We start from the raw sequence: 14,082 nt of genomic DNA, 5'->3' as shown, positions 1-14,082 counted from the left end.
ATATCATATTCAAAGCTCTCTGCTCCTTCCTAATGATGGCTGATACATAGTGTGTGATACGGTGGCTCCTTGGTACTTGAGTTCGGTTGCTTGTGGTATTTTTTCTTTTGCCTAGAAGACCTAGATTTTGGCTATAATGTTCCTGGGAGTTACCTTGGAGTAACCCTTTACTCTTCCTTCTCCTTAACTCCCCAAATCTAATAAACTGCCAAGTCCTTTGGATGCTGTCTTCACAACCTATCTCGTGGCTGTTGCCATCTCCCCATTCACGTGGACACCACCCTTATTCAGACTCTCATTACCTCTCGACCGGATCATTGCATCGACTCCTAATTTGTACAATCTTTCCCCTCTCCAACAATTTTCCTAAGGCACCCGTCTGACCACTTCATCCCCTGTCCAAAAACCTTGAGTGGCTTCCTGTTGGCTTTATCAGAAAATATAAACTCTTCAGTTGCCATTTAAAAGCCCTCCACAATCTGGCCCTTTCCTGTCTTATTCCACATTCCGCCCTGCCCTGTATATTTTATTAAGTTGTTCTCCCTAGTTCTACTCCACACTTCTCTATGTTGGCACATGCTGACTTCATCCCTGAGTGTACTCCTTCCTTATCTCTGCTTTTCAAAAATCTTTAGCTTGCTCCAAGAAGTATCCATATCTTCTGTGAAATGTTACTTGTTAGGGCTTCTCCCTTTTCAATTTTGTTTGTATTTTATTTATCTGTGTACATGTGTAATTCCTTCAGTGGAATGCAAACTCCCTGATACAGACATTATTTTATTATATTCTTCATATTGTCAAACCCTGAAAATAAATGACCAAAGAGCCACAGAGGTTATACACCAACTGCTGTTAACTCCGAAAAATAAAATAAAATTAAAATAAAAACAAAGGGCTAAGAGTGGTTATAAGCAAAAAGTATTTTTTTTATTCCATTGGAGGAGGGAAACTAGATACATATGCTAGGGCCTCCTTTAGGAGGAGACCCGACCACAATAAGGCCAAGCCTTGATACATATAGCAGTGGCTATATAGTGAGCTGTAGCCATGACAGTGAGGGGTAACAGCAACAATGAGGCAAGTTTGATTCATAGGAGGGCTTCACCACTAGAACATGGATTTTTTTTTTAAGGCAAGTGGGGTTAAGTGACTTGCTCAGGGTCACACAGCTAGTAAGTGCCAAGTGTTTGGTTTGACGCCGGATTTGAACTCAGGTCCTCCTGATTTCAGGGCCAGTGCTCTATCCACTGCACCACCTAGCTGCCCCTTAGAACATGGATCTTGCAGGTGCTTGTCCAAGCTCAGGGACCACCTGGGGCTGGTGTGAAACAATTCTAAGATTTTGCTGCAGCAGAGTTCATCCAGAGGGTGATTGCAAAGGATTGTTGTTATGCTAAGCTTGGGGCAAAGCTTGCTTGCTAGGCCTTAGCTCCGGAAAACAGGGTGTCTCCTAATAGTAAAAAGAAAGGAGTGGAAAGAGAGGGGTGGTCTTGGCATGGAGAATCTGACAGTATCATTAATGCATAGTACCTTGCATTAAGTAACCACATAGTAAATGTTCATTGAATTGAATTGCAAATATTGGAATCCTGGATCCACAGGGTTCTATGATTCAGAGCTACATATCATCTTTAGGAGAATACCAGTATTAAAATGATGGGCTTTGTCGACAAAGAACAGCATGGAATTACCAAAGTACCATGCACTTTCCCGAATGTGGTGTAACTTGGCCTTTTCCTCTCATTCACTTTAGGCTTAGCTCTTTGGCCCATATTTATTGCCTGTCCAAGATGCTGAGGGACTGTTCTCTGGGCTGTCTGTCCAACTAGACGATCACAAACTGGACGATCTTCAGCGTTCATGTGTTTATTTTTTTCTGTGTGGATTGCTAGGCCAATTCCTCTAGAGTCTACTGACATCATGGAGATCTATAGCTTTCGCAGGGTTTGATACAGCGAACAAAATGTTATTCACATTGAGGCCATTCAACATTAACTTCCTCTTTTGAGACACTTTCTGTCTCAAAACCTATGGGTATGCAGATCATCCAGTTTATGATAGTCTAGTTGGATGGACAGCCCAGAGAATAGTCCTTCAGCACCTTGGACAGGTAACGAATATGGGACAAAGAACTGAGACTACAAGTCAATGGGAGGAGAAGACCAAGTTAGACCACATTTGGGAAAGTGCATGGTACTTTTGGTGATCCCATGCTGTTCTTTGTCTACAAAGCCCATCATCCCCCACTCTCTCTGTCTGTTCTCCACCAAAACAGAACTCATTCATTATTTTTTCCCTTGAACCTCATTCCCCTTTCCATGGAACTTCCCTATTTCTGCCAAAGGCATCACCATTCTTCTACCGGCAGAGGTTTTTAACCTCATAGTTCTCAACTCCACACTTTCTTTTACCCATCATATCCAATCAACTACTAAATCTTGCCTCGGGATGTACGGGGAGTTTAGGAGGTATGAGTGCTGCTCATCTACCTCTGGTATCCACCTGATTCACCCAGCTCTTACCTATGGCTCCAAGAAGTTGTAGGATACACAGAAGCCACACCCCAGTAAACTGTCGCAGCAGATGGGCTAAACCAAGTTGAAGGTAACCAATAGGCCTCAAACAAGTTGGGGAGGTAGAGGTATGTTTACTGCAAGCACGTGAAGACTTCCCTCAGTGGAATGCGTGGATGAGGACAATTTGTTCCAATAGCCATGAAGGTGGCTGAAGGAGCCTCTGTGGAGGGCTTAGAGCTTGGTCAGACATCAAAGATGTCAAGGTCACCCTCAAGGTTATCCAGTGCATCCAAGGTCATTGCCAATCATCCTGACTTTTGTCTTCTCTTTAGATTTTGATGACTGTAGAAGAGGAGTGAGGCTGACCACTCTGTGCAACTCTGCTTCACTTAAGTCCAATTTATGCACAAGTCAAGACATCACCCTGTGATATCATTGGTTCTCTTAGAAAACGAAGGACAAACAAATCTTGCCTTAAGACCTTCAGTAGTCTATTGACATGCCCTTTGCAGAAGCAGTAATATTATTGATTAGATTACAGATAATAAAGGGGAAGAGCCAGGATCCTAGGTCCCCAGGGTAACTGGTAATAAATGGGCCACATTCTGGGACTCACAAATGACTAGCTGTTTATAGCACCATAGATCCAGAGCTGGAAGGGACCAAGAGCTCATCTAATTAAATCTCCTTATTTTACAGATGAGGAAACTGAGGTTATATGACTTGCCCAGGGTAAAATAGTGAATAAGTTGCAGGGCCAGGTTTCAAACCCAGGTCCTCTGAATCCAAAGCTAGGGTACTTTTGATCATGTCATACCACACTTTTCCCTTTCAGTTATTTGCCTGCTGTATTCAGAGTACTGGGGGAAATACACAGGCAAGGTTAAGTCACGGGATCTCCCTTCTGGGGTTTAGGAGGATAAGACACAGATGATGCTCATACTAAATATTATATAATACATGCATTAGAGAAGTACAGAAGAAAGGACCATGTCATACGATCACAAATCTAGAGCAGAAAGGGACTTTGGAGGCCATTGAATCCAACACTTTTGTTTAATAGGAGGAAATCAAGGCACAGGGAAGTTAAATGACTTATCCAAGGTCACACAGCTAGTAAGTAGTAGAGCCAAGATTTGAATCCTGCTCATTGGACTCTAAATTCGGCATTCCTTCCACTATGCTATATGGAATCTACCTGGCAGAGTGAGTAGAGAGCTAGCCTGAAGCTAAGAAGAGCTGGATTCAAGTCCTTCCTCAAACACATACTGGCTGTGTGAACCTGGGCAAGTCACTTAGGCTCCATGTTCTAAGCAGTTCTCTAAGATTATTAAATAGTTAAGAATCAATCAATCAATAAACACTTATTAAGCACCTACTATGTATTAGGCACTGGGCTAAGCACTACAGATACAAAGAAAGAAATAGCCCCTACCCTCACAGAGCTCACAATTAAATGGGAGAGATGGCAAGCGAACAAATAAGTATAAAGGAGAGAAGGTGCCAACCTGCATAGGTAGAGGGAGTTTCCCTCTCTGGGAGCTCCCTACATTATTGAAATGACAGGTCTAGTCCTTATCCTGATTCTTACGTGTTGCCTGACAGGCAGGTCTTTCCAAGGGGGTGCAGGACATTAGAGAAGGACAGGGTATTTGATTGGGTTTTAAAGGATGGGTAGGAATTCAAAAAGTAAAGAAGCTGAAGGTAGGTAGTCAGTCCTAAGGGTATGTGTGGAGGTTGATAGGGGAGGACAGACAGCAGTCCAATTTGACTGGAATATAGAATGCATGGAAAAGGAACAATATTAAATAAGTCTGAAAAAGAAGACCAGTGCCAGCTTGCTGAGAGAGCCTCGAATGTCAGGAAACTGAGTTTGGCCTTGATGTGGTCCGTAGGGAGCTAATGAACATTTTCTGAGTGGAGAAGTGATTTGACTTGATTAAATACAGATTCATCCAGCTCCCACAAGGCTAGGCTGCACTTGAAACCCTTTAGGTTTCCCTACCCTCCGGGTAGGGAAAAGGAATGGAAGACAGCTCTTGGAGTCAGTTCAGCCTGAAACACTCTACCTCAACTTTAAGAGGTGAAACAGCTGGGAGACTGTGACTGTTCCTTTAAGAACCATGCCCTCCTTTGTGGTCAGAGGATAAAAGGAGCCCCTGGGCTGAGGTCTAGGGCTAAGCATGGCTACAGCTGCTCCAACTGTGAGTCTGATACCCCTCCCCCCTTCCTATGTCTCTCATAGCCCCACGAGCTTGGCAGGGGCTTTCTTTAGAGAGGGGTGGGGGAAGGGGACTGGAAGGAAGCCCATCAAGGATCTTGACTCCCCCTACTCCTACACCCACCCCTGCATTCCTCCCCTCTGGCCAGGTGCAGGATTTGCAGACTGAAGTCCCAATGCTGGAGGAGCCCCCAACGGGGAGGAAGTTGTCTCTTGGGGAAGGGTTGGAGAAGCATCCTTTGGAAAACAGGTACTGGCAGGGGTTGCCACTGTGCACTTGCCTCGGTTTATTAGTAAGACTCTTTTCTTCCCTTCATACCCTCCTCCATCTGCTTCTTCTACCCCAGGGCTTGGCCCCTAGGATTTAGAGATGAAAGGGGCTTAGACCTCTGGATCATCTACCAGGGATGGGGAACCTGCAGCCTCGGGGCCACATGTGGCCCTCTAGGACCTCAAGTACTTCCCTTTGACTGAATCCAAAGGTCACAGAGCAAATCCCCTTAATAAAATGATTCATTCTGTAAACCTTGGACTCGGCCAAAAGGCCGTACTCAAGGACCTAGAAGGCTGTGTGGGGCCTCAAGGCCCCACCCTAATCTAGCCCAACCCTTTTATTTTACAGAAGAGGAAACTGAGGCCCTTGAGAATTAAAGTGATTTGCATAGTCACATATAGAGTCAGTGGCATAGCTAATATTCTCTGGACACCAAAACCATGGTACAAATTTTCCATTATACTTGTTCGATGCTGGATAACTGAGTTTCACTGTTTTGCTTCCTTTCTGTCTCCCTTCCCCACTCTCTGCAGGTGGGCCTTATGGTTCTTCAAGAATGACAGGAACAGGGCGTGGCGGGACAACCTTCACCTGGTCACCAAGTTTGATACTGTGGAGGACTTTTGGGCGTGGGTATCTGAGGTTTGGTGGAAGGAGTTTCAGCTGGGCCCAGGAAAGAAAAGAGGGGGTTGGGTTGTGAGGAAGAAGTACATTTTTCTACTCAAAAAGTTTTCATTAGCTCCCTATTGACTGAGCCAAGCTACACTCACTGACAAACTCCACCAGTGAAGGAGGGGCAGCTCTGTCTGACCCTCTTTCTCTCCCCTTAAAAAAGAATTTCCTTTTTTCCTGGAATCTCCACTCCACTAGGATACCTGGGTTTGCCTTTTCCTTTGGTGAGTAGGAATCCTACATCCTCCTGGCAGGACTTTTCTCAGTTCTGCCTGTGACCTGGTAAAGATCCCACCCAAAAGGACAACACAGTTTGCCATTTGAATGGGGTCTATTTCCGTAAGGTGTGTGTCTGGTTGACCACCTGACCCTGAGACCCCTAGGCAGGAATGGGGTCCACAGTACTAAGACTTAGGTTCCTTTTGGCTTGTATGGAGCTAAAACACAGAAGGGTCCTTGTTGCTAATGTGATCTCCAAGGATAACCTGGGCTTGAACAGGAATCCTTCTCACGACATCCCTAAGCGGTCTTCCATCAATCTCCTTAAAGATCTCCACTGAGAGCTCCCTCCTGAGGCATCAATCATATCTCTACTTCAGGACAGCTATGATTATTAGAAAGTTTCCCCTAACATCCAGGCAAAATATCCTTCCCTCCTCATTCTGACCTCTAGGGCCAAGCACAACTAGTTTAATCCTTGTTTCAAAAGGCAGCCTTTCAAATCCTTGAAGACAGCTATCTTGTCTCTGCTGAGTCTGTTTATCAATGATGGGAGGCAGTATGGGGAAGCAGAAAAAGAACACTGGTTTGGGGTCAGAAGACTAGGGTTTAAGGTCCTAGCTTCAACATCTACAAGCTTGAGTAAGCCAGATAACCACTATAAGTAGAGGCAAAGTGACCTGCCTGTGGTGACAGAGGGCAGCTAGGGGGTGCAGTGAATAGAGCACTGGGCTTGGAATAGGGAAGATTCATCTTCCAGAGGTCAAATTTGACCTCAGATACTTACTAACTGTGTGACCCTGGGCAAGTCATTTAACCATGTTTGCCTCAGTTTTCTCCTCTGTAAAATGAGCTGGAGAAGGAAGTGGCAAACCACTGCAGTGTCTTTGCAAGAAAACCCCTAAATGAAGTCGTGGAGAGTTGGACACAACTGAAACAAGTTAAAAACAATTGTGACATGGTGAGTTAATAGCAGAGCTAGTATTTGAATCCATCTGTAAAATGGGGATGATACCAACTCTCCTATCTCCCTCCCAGAACAGCTGTGAAGAAAGCATTTCATGCCTTTAGAGTTTGGTGTTAGTGTGAATGAAAAGATCCCTTTTGGTTACTGGGTAAGAAGGTCCCTTCTAGTCTTGTCTGGCCCTAGATTTTCCCTGTAGCCTGGTAGAAAAAACTCTTGATTTAGAGTCAGTGTCATAGTATAATTTTTAGTTCTGCAACTTTTTTCCCTGTGTGACATTGGTAAATATGTGGGTTGGATGGCATTTGCTGACATTCCTTGCCTTTGTGGGTCCAGAACAGATGGGTCCCTTAGTGGAAATGAAAGCAAGCTGTACACCAGCCCCTGTTAGCCCAGAAGTGGTTTTTGATCCTGGACAAGCCCACACATCTAACGTTGAAGAACCAGAGGGAATGTCAATGAAGAAACACACCCTTGTTTCGCTTAATGAACCCAGGGCCTTTAGATCTCTGAAACTCACAATGTCTCCTCCAAGTCTGAACATATCCACCTCTAGGTTGATTGCTCAGTTGAGAATATTGGGAATAGAAAATCAAAGCAGAAAAATCAGCCAACGAAGATCCACCAGTTGAGTTAACGTTCCACGTAGGAGCAACCTGGGGATGGGAAAAGAGTGACACCACAGAAAATCTCGTGACCACTTGTGAACAGAGGAGGAGGAGAGCCAGAAGCACTCTCTCCTTTTAATGGATGACACATTCTGCCCCTTCATGGATGTCATGGTGTACTAAAAAGTCAAGGTTGCCTTATGGCCAGAACTGGAACTCCGAGGTGTCTGTGAGGCAGGGAGTATCTGCATTCTCTGTATAACCCATGTCATATCTGTAGAATAAGAGAATCAAAAGTGGAGAGACTCCAAGGTGGTTCTTTCTAGCTGTGCAGCCTGTGATCCCTTTTAAGCTTCAGCCCTTTAAACATTTGCCCTTGGAGTTCCTCCCATCCGTGTGGTATTTGTGGCTCTGCCCTGGGACTTGCCTTTTCTTCTGGGCCTTTTTTCCAGGGTAACATACAAAACAGTTTCTATATAGCATAGGCCTCCAGCAAATGAGGGTGTTATGGTGTCTCTCTAGACTTTAGGTTCCCCACTTACAGAATGAGGGAGTTGGGCTCTGTGGTTTCTAAGATCCTTTCTAGGCCTATGATGATATGGGACACTAAGGTTTCTTCTCCTAGGCTCTACAGCCATACCCAACCGGTCAGCAAACTGTCCTCTGGCTGCGACTATGCCCTTTTCAAGGTAACGTTCCCTACCCCACCAAGCCTTCCACCTGAGGGAGAATGGACATTGGGGAGGGGGGAAGCAGGGAGGGTGGGAAAAACTCTTCCTAGTGGAATTAGCATCACCTGGATACACTGTAGTAGAGTGGAAAGAATGATCCACTTGATTTAAAAAAAATCCGAGTTGGAATTCTTGACTTTGGCATTAACTTGTGTGACCATGAACAAATTCCTCCTCCTTCCCGGGTCTCAGTTTCCTTACCTCTGAAATGAGGAGCTAAATTAGATCTTTAAAGATTCCCTTTAGTTCTAAATCCTACAAACCTGGATGTCAAGCCTAGCTTTCTTTCCCTAGGGGAAAGGGCTGAGGTAGCTGGGGGTGGAGGTAGAAGTATTCCTGGGATGGTTTACCACATTGACCCTAGAGAGACATTATTCCTCTAAGCTTTTTCCCTGCTAAAGAGTGCCAAGTCTGGGCTGGGAATTTTTGCCTTCTTTAGGCTGAGAGGAAGAGTCTTCTTTCATGGGGAGCTACATGGTAGCAGAGGTCTCTGATCTCTAGTATGAAGGAGGCTGCTATTAGCACAGGTTAGAATGAACTGAATATTTTCTTTCCTTCCTCAACTCTGTGTCCCCCCTACCCCCCAGGACGGCATTGAACCTATGTGGGAAGATAGCAGGAATAAGCATGGTGGCCGCTGGCTGGTCAGCCTGGCCAAGCAACAGCGTCAGAGCGACCTTGATCGACTCTGGCTAGAGACAGTCAGTATGGGACTGGGGAGGGAGGGAGAGAAGGTACCCCAGGCTGTACCCACCCCCTATTCAGGCTATACCCATAGTTCATCCAGATATTCCTGAAAGTGAGGATATTAGATGGGGCTCTCCCTGTGGCCTGGTCTAATCTGGAAAAAATGTAAGATGTGAAGTCAGAACTTGAATCTGAAATCCCAACTCACTCAAAAAAAAAGTGACTACTAAAAGTCACTGTTCAAGTGACTTTTAGACAGATGCTTTCCTTCTTTCTCTGTGTGCTCTTTGGCAAAATGAGGGGATTGGTCTAGATGAACCTCTAATCATTCTACTTCTCACCTGGGGCTGGGAAGGGGATTCTCCCTAGGGATATCAGCAGCTTTTAGGAGGAGCCAGTCTAGGGTCTGACTTCAGAGAAGGACTTTAGGCCCAGGGTTTGCCTCACAGATGGACAGCCCTGGGACTGCTAGCCAGCACCAGGGCAAAATACTTCATTCTGTTCTTCTGGGGCCAGCTTCTTTCTCTGATTGGAGAGGCCTTTGAAGAGTACGGTGAGGAGGTGTGTGGCGCTGTGGTCAATGTTCGAAGCAAGGGGGACAAAATAGCCATCTGGACCAGCGAGGCTGAGAACCAGCCAGCTGTCACCTTTATTGGGTAAGTATGTGGAGGGGGGAGGGGAAGGGGAACTGCAAGGACTTTCCAGGGTAGAATATAGTCTTGGGAGGTAGAGAAGAGGAACAGAAAATGCTGAGACTAGAGGGAGGAAGATACTGGGAATGCATGGATGGGGAAACCTAATATTTCCTATGCCTCCTAGACGTGTCTTCAAGGAGAGGCTGGGACTCTCACCGAAGGTTGTTATTGGCTACCAGGCCCATGCAGACACAGCCACCAAGAGCAACTCTTTTACCAAGAACAAATTTGTGGTGTGAGGCCCCAGCGCATATATCAGGTCCCTCCTGCTCAGGGCTAGTGCCCTGCCCCCACTCCCAACCCCCATTTCACCGCAAAATAAAAACAAATACAAATCACTAGGTGTGAACCTATTTATTGAGTAGTCCTGATCTGATGATACTTCTAATGAAATACCAAAGGGGGAAATTGTGGAACAAAGGGACAAAACCGATGTGCTGTGAGTTTAGAATTATTCTCTCTCCATTTTCCAACACTTATAAGTAATCATAGAGGTCAAAGAAATGGAGCCTGTAGGGCTGTGCTGATTCTATTTCAAATGGTGGGCCCATCTAGACAATGGGGGACACACCCCTACCCAAGAACAGCCCTGAACTTGGGTGATACCAAGGTTGCCCCGAAGCTAAGCCATTCTCTCCCCAACCCCCAAATCACCTGACAACCTGTCCCTATTACTGGACCTCCTGAACAAGGAAAGTGGCTATCAGCTTCAACAGATAGTTTTCTTTCACTGCCTGCCTTAAAGACATGTAAAACCTTATAAATAGCAAATACTACATAAATGTTAGCTATTATTAAGTGCTGGGAATACAAATGCTAATAAAAAGACAATCCCTGTCAAGGGAACTTACAGCCTCAAGGGGCTTACAATCTAATGGGGGAAGACCATACAAGGAAGGAAACTGAAAGTGGAGGGTGGGCACACAGCTCAGGTGAAGAGTTCCACAGAAGTCCAGGAGCAGTGTAACTGGTGGGGAATGAGAAGGAAAAATTGTGCTGAGCCCCTTCTTTATAGAGACTGGGAGCCCACGTCCTACTCCCATACTGAGGATCCGACCACAGGGATATGAGTACTAGGCAGACTCGATCTTGCAGCATGGTAATAATTCCCAATGAGTAGCTTCCTAGGGAAGGAAGGCGTAATAGCTCCAGAGAAATCCGAAAGCTGATAGGAAATGGGGAAGAAGTTTTCATTACAATTCCATTTAAACATCACAGCAATCTGGGACATAGATGCTATTGTTCAATTTTACAGATGATGAAACTGAGACAAACAGAGGTTAAGAGACTTGCCCAGGTCATGAAGCTAGTAAATGTTTGAGGCCAAATTTAAACTCTGGTCTTCCTAATGCTAGACCTGGTGCTCTACCCACTGTACTACCTAGCTGATAAACACACATACATTTTTATATATGTGTTTATATATATAGATATGTGTGTATTTAAGATATACACACATATCAAAGTAATCCAGTCTTGGGTGTATTATACATATATGTATATATCTATATCTATATCTATATCTATATCTATATATATATATATATATATATACACACACATATATATATATATATACACACACACACACATATATATATGCACATAGACATACTATGTGTATATGTATATATATGTATATGTTATATGTGTATATATTTCCCTCTGTTCTGCAAAGTTGCTAGCTACCAGGCAACTACCCATTAGCTGATGCTAAGGGACTTTTTGTCTTTTTAAAAAAATTTTATTTGTTTTTAGTTTTCAACATTCACTTCTATAAGATTTTGAGTTCTAAATTTTCTCCCCCTTCCTCCACTCCCCCCCCCCATGGCACGCAGTCTGATATAGGCCACACACATGCAATCATGTTAAACATATTTCCACATTAGTCATGTTGTAAAGAAGAATTAGAGCCAAAGGGCAAAACCATGAGAAAGAAAAAAAAAAGAGAGAACTTTTTATCTTCTTCAAAACAAATTTAGTAGGTGTTTGGCTTTATGGTTAAGATTTACGGAAGAGGCACACTGGGATAGGGGAGATAAAGGTGACCTAAAAGTTAAGAGGCAGCTAGGCGCATAGGGAACAGGCCTGGAGTCAAGAAGACTTGAGTTCAAATCCAGACTGAGACAGTGGCTAGGTGACTCTGGGCAAGACACTTGACCTCTGTGTCCGTTTCCTCAACTGTAAAAGGGGGACAATACTAGCACTTATCTCCCAGGGTTTGTAAAGCACAGTACAGTGCCTAGCACATACTAGGCATTATATAAATGTTAGCCATCATCATTATCATTATTCAGGGCTTCTGTCTGACACTGGCTGTGTGATCCTAGGCCAGTGCCCCCCGGCAATTTTCTAAGACAATTCTCTACGGACTAAATCACAGTTCTAGTGTGTCAACATGAATTTTAAATGAAAACAGTCAATACAACAAAACGGGGGTCTTTAATGGGGCAGAGGAGTTGTAGCTCAAGGTACCCAGGGGTACCCTAGGAGGGGGGGGCTGGGTACAGGGTTTATACGAGTATCAAGGGGGCAGCTAGATGGTGCGGTGGATACAGCACCGGCCCTGGAGTCAGGAGGACTTGAACACATAACACTCAGTAGCTGTGTGACTCTGGGCAAGTCACTTAACCCCAATTACCTCACAGAAAAAAAAAAAGAGTACCAAGACAGAGAGAGTGATTAAGTTGCTGGTGGGAGGGTTAGGTATCTTACAGTTCCGCTGGGTAAGTTGTTTTGGATAACAAGCAAAAGTCCATAAAGAAAACTTGAGAATCTCTAGAGGAGAGACTTTGGGAGAGCTACAAAGGAATCCGAGGATAGAAGGGGCAATGTCTGGTCAGCTCTAGGCAATTTATAGGCCTGGGAACAGAGACCAGGGCAACTTCAGTCAGTTTTGTCAACTGTGTCTGTCAAGTGAAAAAGCAAAAATAAATAAACAAAAAATGTAGAAAATAAAGGTTACCAGGTTATAAAGTTATAGACTTTTAGATAGGAAAACTTGGGTTCAGATGTCACTGAAGATACTAGATGTATGAACTTGGGTGAGTCATTTAAGCAGTGTGCCTCAATGTCCTCGTCTATAAAACAGGGGGTTGGACTCAGTGATTTCTTATGCTCTTTCCAGCTTTAAATCTATAGTCCTATGATCTTAAAATGAAATCCCAGAAAGAGAAAAAAGTCACTTGCCCAGGGTAGCACAGTGAGCTAATGAAAGCCTCTGGTAGGCAGGCACTGTTTGTTTTGATCTACTACCTAAGAGCTGCCTCACCTCATTTTCCTGGAATGAGTTCTGGGATGCCCTAGAGTGGATTCATGTTTGGTCAGAGTGGGATTAGTTGGTGTCTAAGGCTCTCTTCTGTTTCTCCAGGCTATAATCATCCTCTGTGCTCACCTCCTGAGAAGGGTGGCTTGAGCATTTGGACAACTTTGAAACCAGTAATATTTCTGTTGTAGTTTTTTTTTCTTTGACTCCTATGTAGGATTATTGAACAAGCTCTTGTCACATGTTCCTTTGAAATTTATTTATCACAATGCCAGATTTAGAATTGGAAAGAGCCAGCTTCAATCCTAATCAGAAACTTAGCTGTGTGATCTTTGGCAAATAATTTAACCTTTCTAAGCTTCAATTTCCCCATCTGTAAAATGGAGATAATAATACCTACCTCCTGGAGTTGTGAGGATAAAGGAATGTTTGTAAAGCAATTTGCAAATCTTTAAAGCACTCTACAAATATTAACTATTGTTATTGTTGTTAAGCTCTGGCTAGTCTGATTCTCCTGTCTGTACAATGCCTCCTATGCCCAAAGTCTCTCCCTGTGTTTGGCCATGAGGGTGACAGTGGGTCGTGGCCCACCAGAATGAATGGCTCAATTGGAGATGTTCCAGAGTGGGAATCAACAGGATTTAGCAACTGTATGTGAAAGGGAGGGAAAAGTGAAAGATAACTCCAAGGTTAGAAATGTGAGAGACTGGATGAATGAGGCTTATCTTTGGAAATATTGGGCTGGGGCTGGTCGGGCTGGAGAGGTTGGACTGGAAATCACCTGCCTAGAGGGGATTGAATATAATTGCCTAGGGACTGGGTAATGAGTACAGAAAGAGGAGGGGTCAGGAAGAGGTCACACAGATAGATAAAGACACGTCAGAAGTACGAAAACATGCAATCTCTGAAGGCAAGAGAAGAAGAATGCTGAGGTAAGAGGGACCAATAATGTCAAAAGCTACAGATATGTTCAGCATGAGGACTGCAGTAACAAGTGAATAAGTGAACAAGTGAAACAAATAATTTCAGAAGAGTCATTGAGGTTTCCCAAGATTACAGGAGGTTGAGAGTACGGAAAGCCTAGACAACTTATTCAAGAATTTGGTCAGTGATGAGCAGGAAGACTTCAGAAAAACCTGGAAAGACTTACATAAACTGATGCTGAGTGACGTGAGCAGAACCAAGAGAACACTGTACACAGTAACAGCAACATTGTGCGATGACCAACTT

The 14,082-nt window shown here is 44.2% G+C and overlaps 1 protein-coding gene across 1 annotated transcript; it reads left to right on the top strand.

The window, feature by feature from the left end:
• The first annotated feature begins 4,699 nt into the window (after window positions 1-4,699).
• On the top strand, window positions 4,700-9,893 carry EIF4E1B (eukaryotic translation initiation factor 4E family member 1B). Its single transcript, XM_020998809.2, has 7 exons — window positions 4,700-4,720; window positions 4,887-4,987; window positions 5,545-5,640; window positions 8,100-8,163; window positions 8,793-8,906; window positions 9,409-9,548; window positions 9,712-9,893. Exons 1-7 carry the CDS (start codon window positions 4,700-4,702, stop codon window positions 9,824-9,826), a joined length of 651 nt encoding a protein of 216 aa, XP_020854468.2. The 3' UTR covers window positions 9,827-9,893.
• The last annotated feature ends 4,189 nt before the right edge of the window (window positions 9,894-14,082 follow it).

This window comes from Phascolarctos cinereus, unplaced genomic scaffold (genome assembly GCF_003287225.1).
Source record: "Phascolarctos cinereus isolate Bilbo 61053 unplaced genomic scaffold, phaCin_HiC Scaffold_2;HRSCAF=192, whole genome shotgun sequence".
NCBI lineage: Eukaryota > Metazoa > Chordata > Mammalia > Diprotodontia > Phascolarctidae > Phascolarctos > Phascolarctos cinereus.
This window is presented reverse-complemented; position numbering and strand designations above follow the sequence as displayed.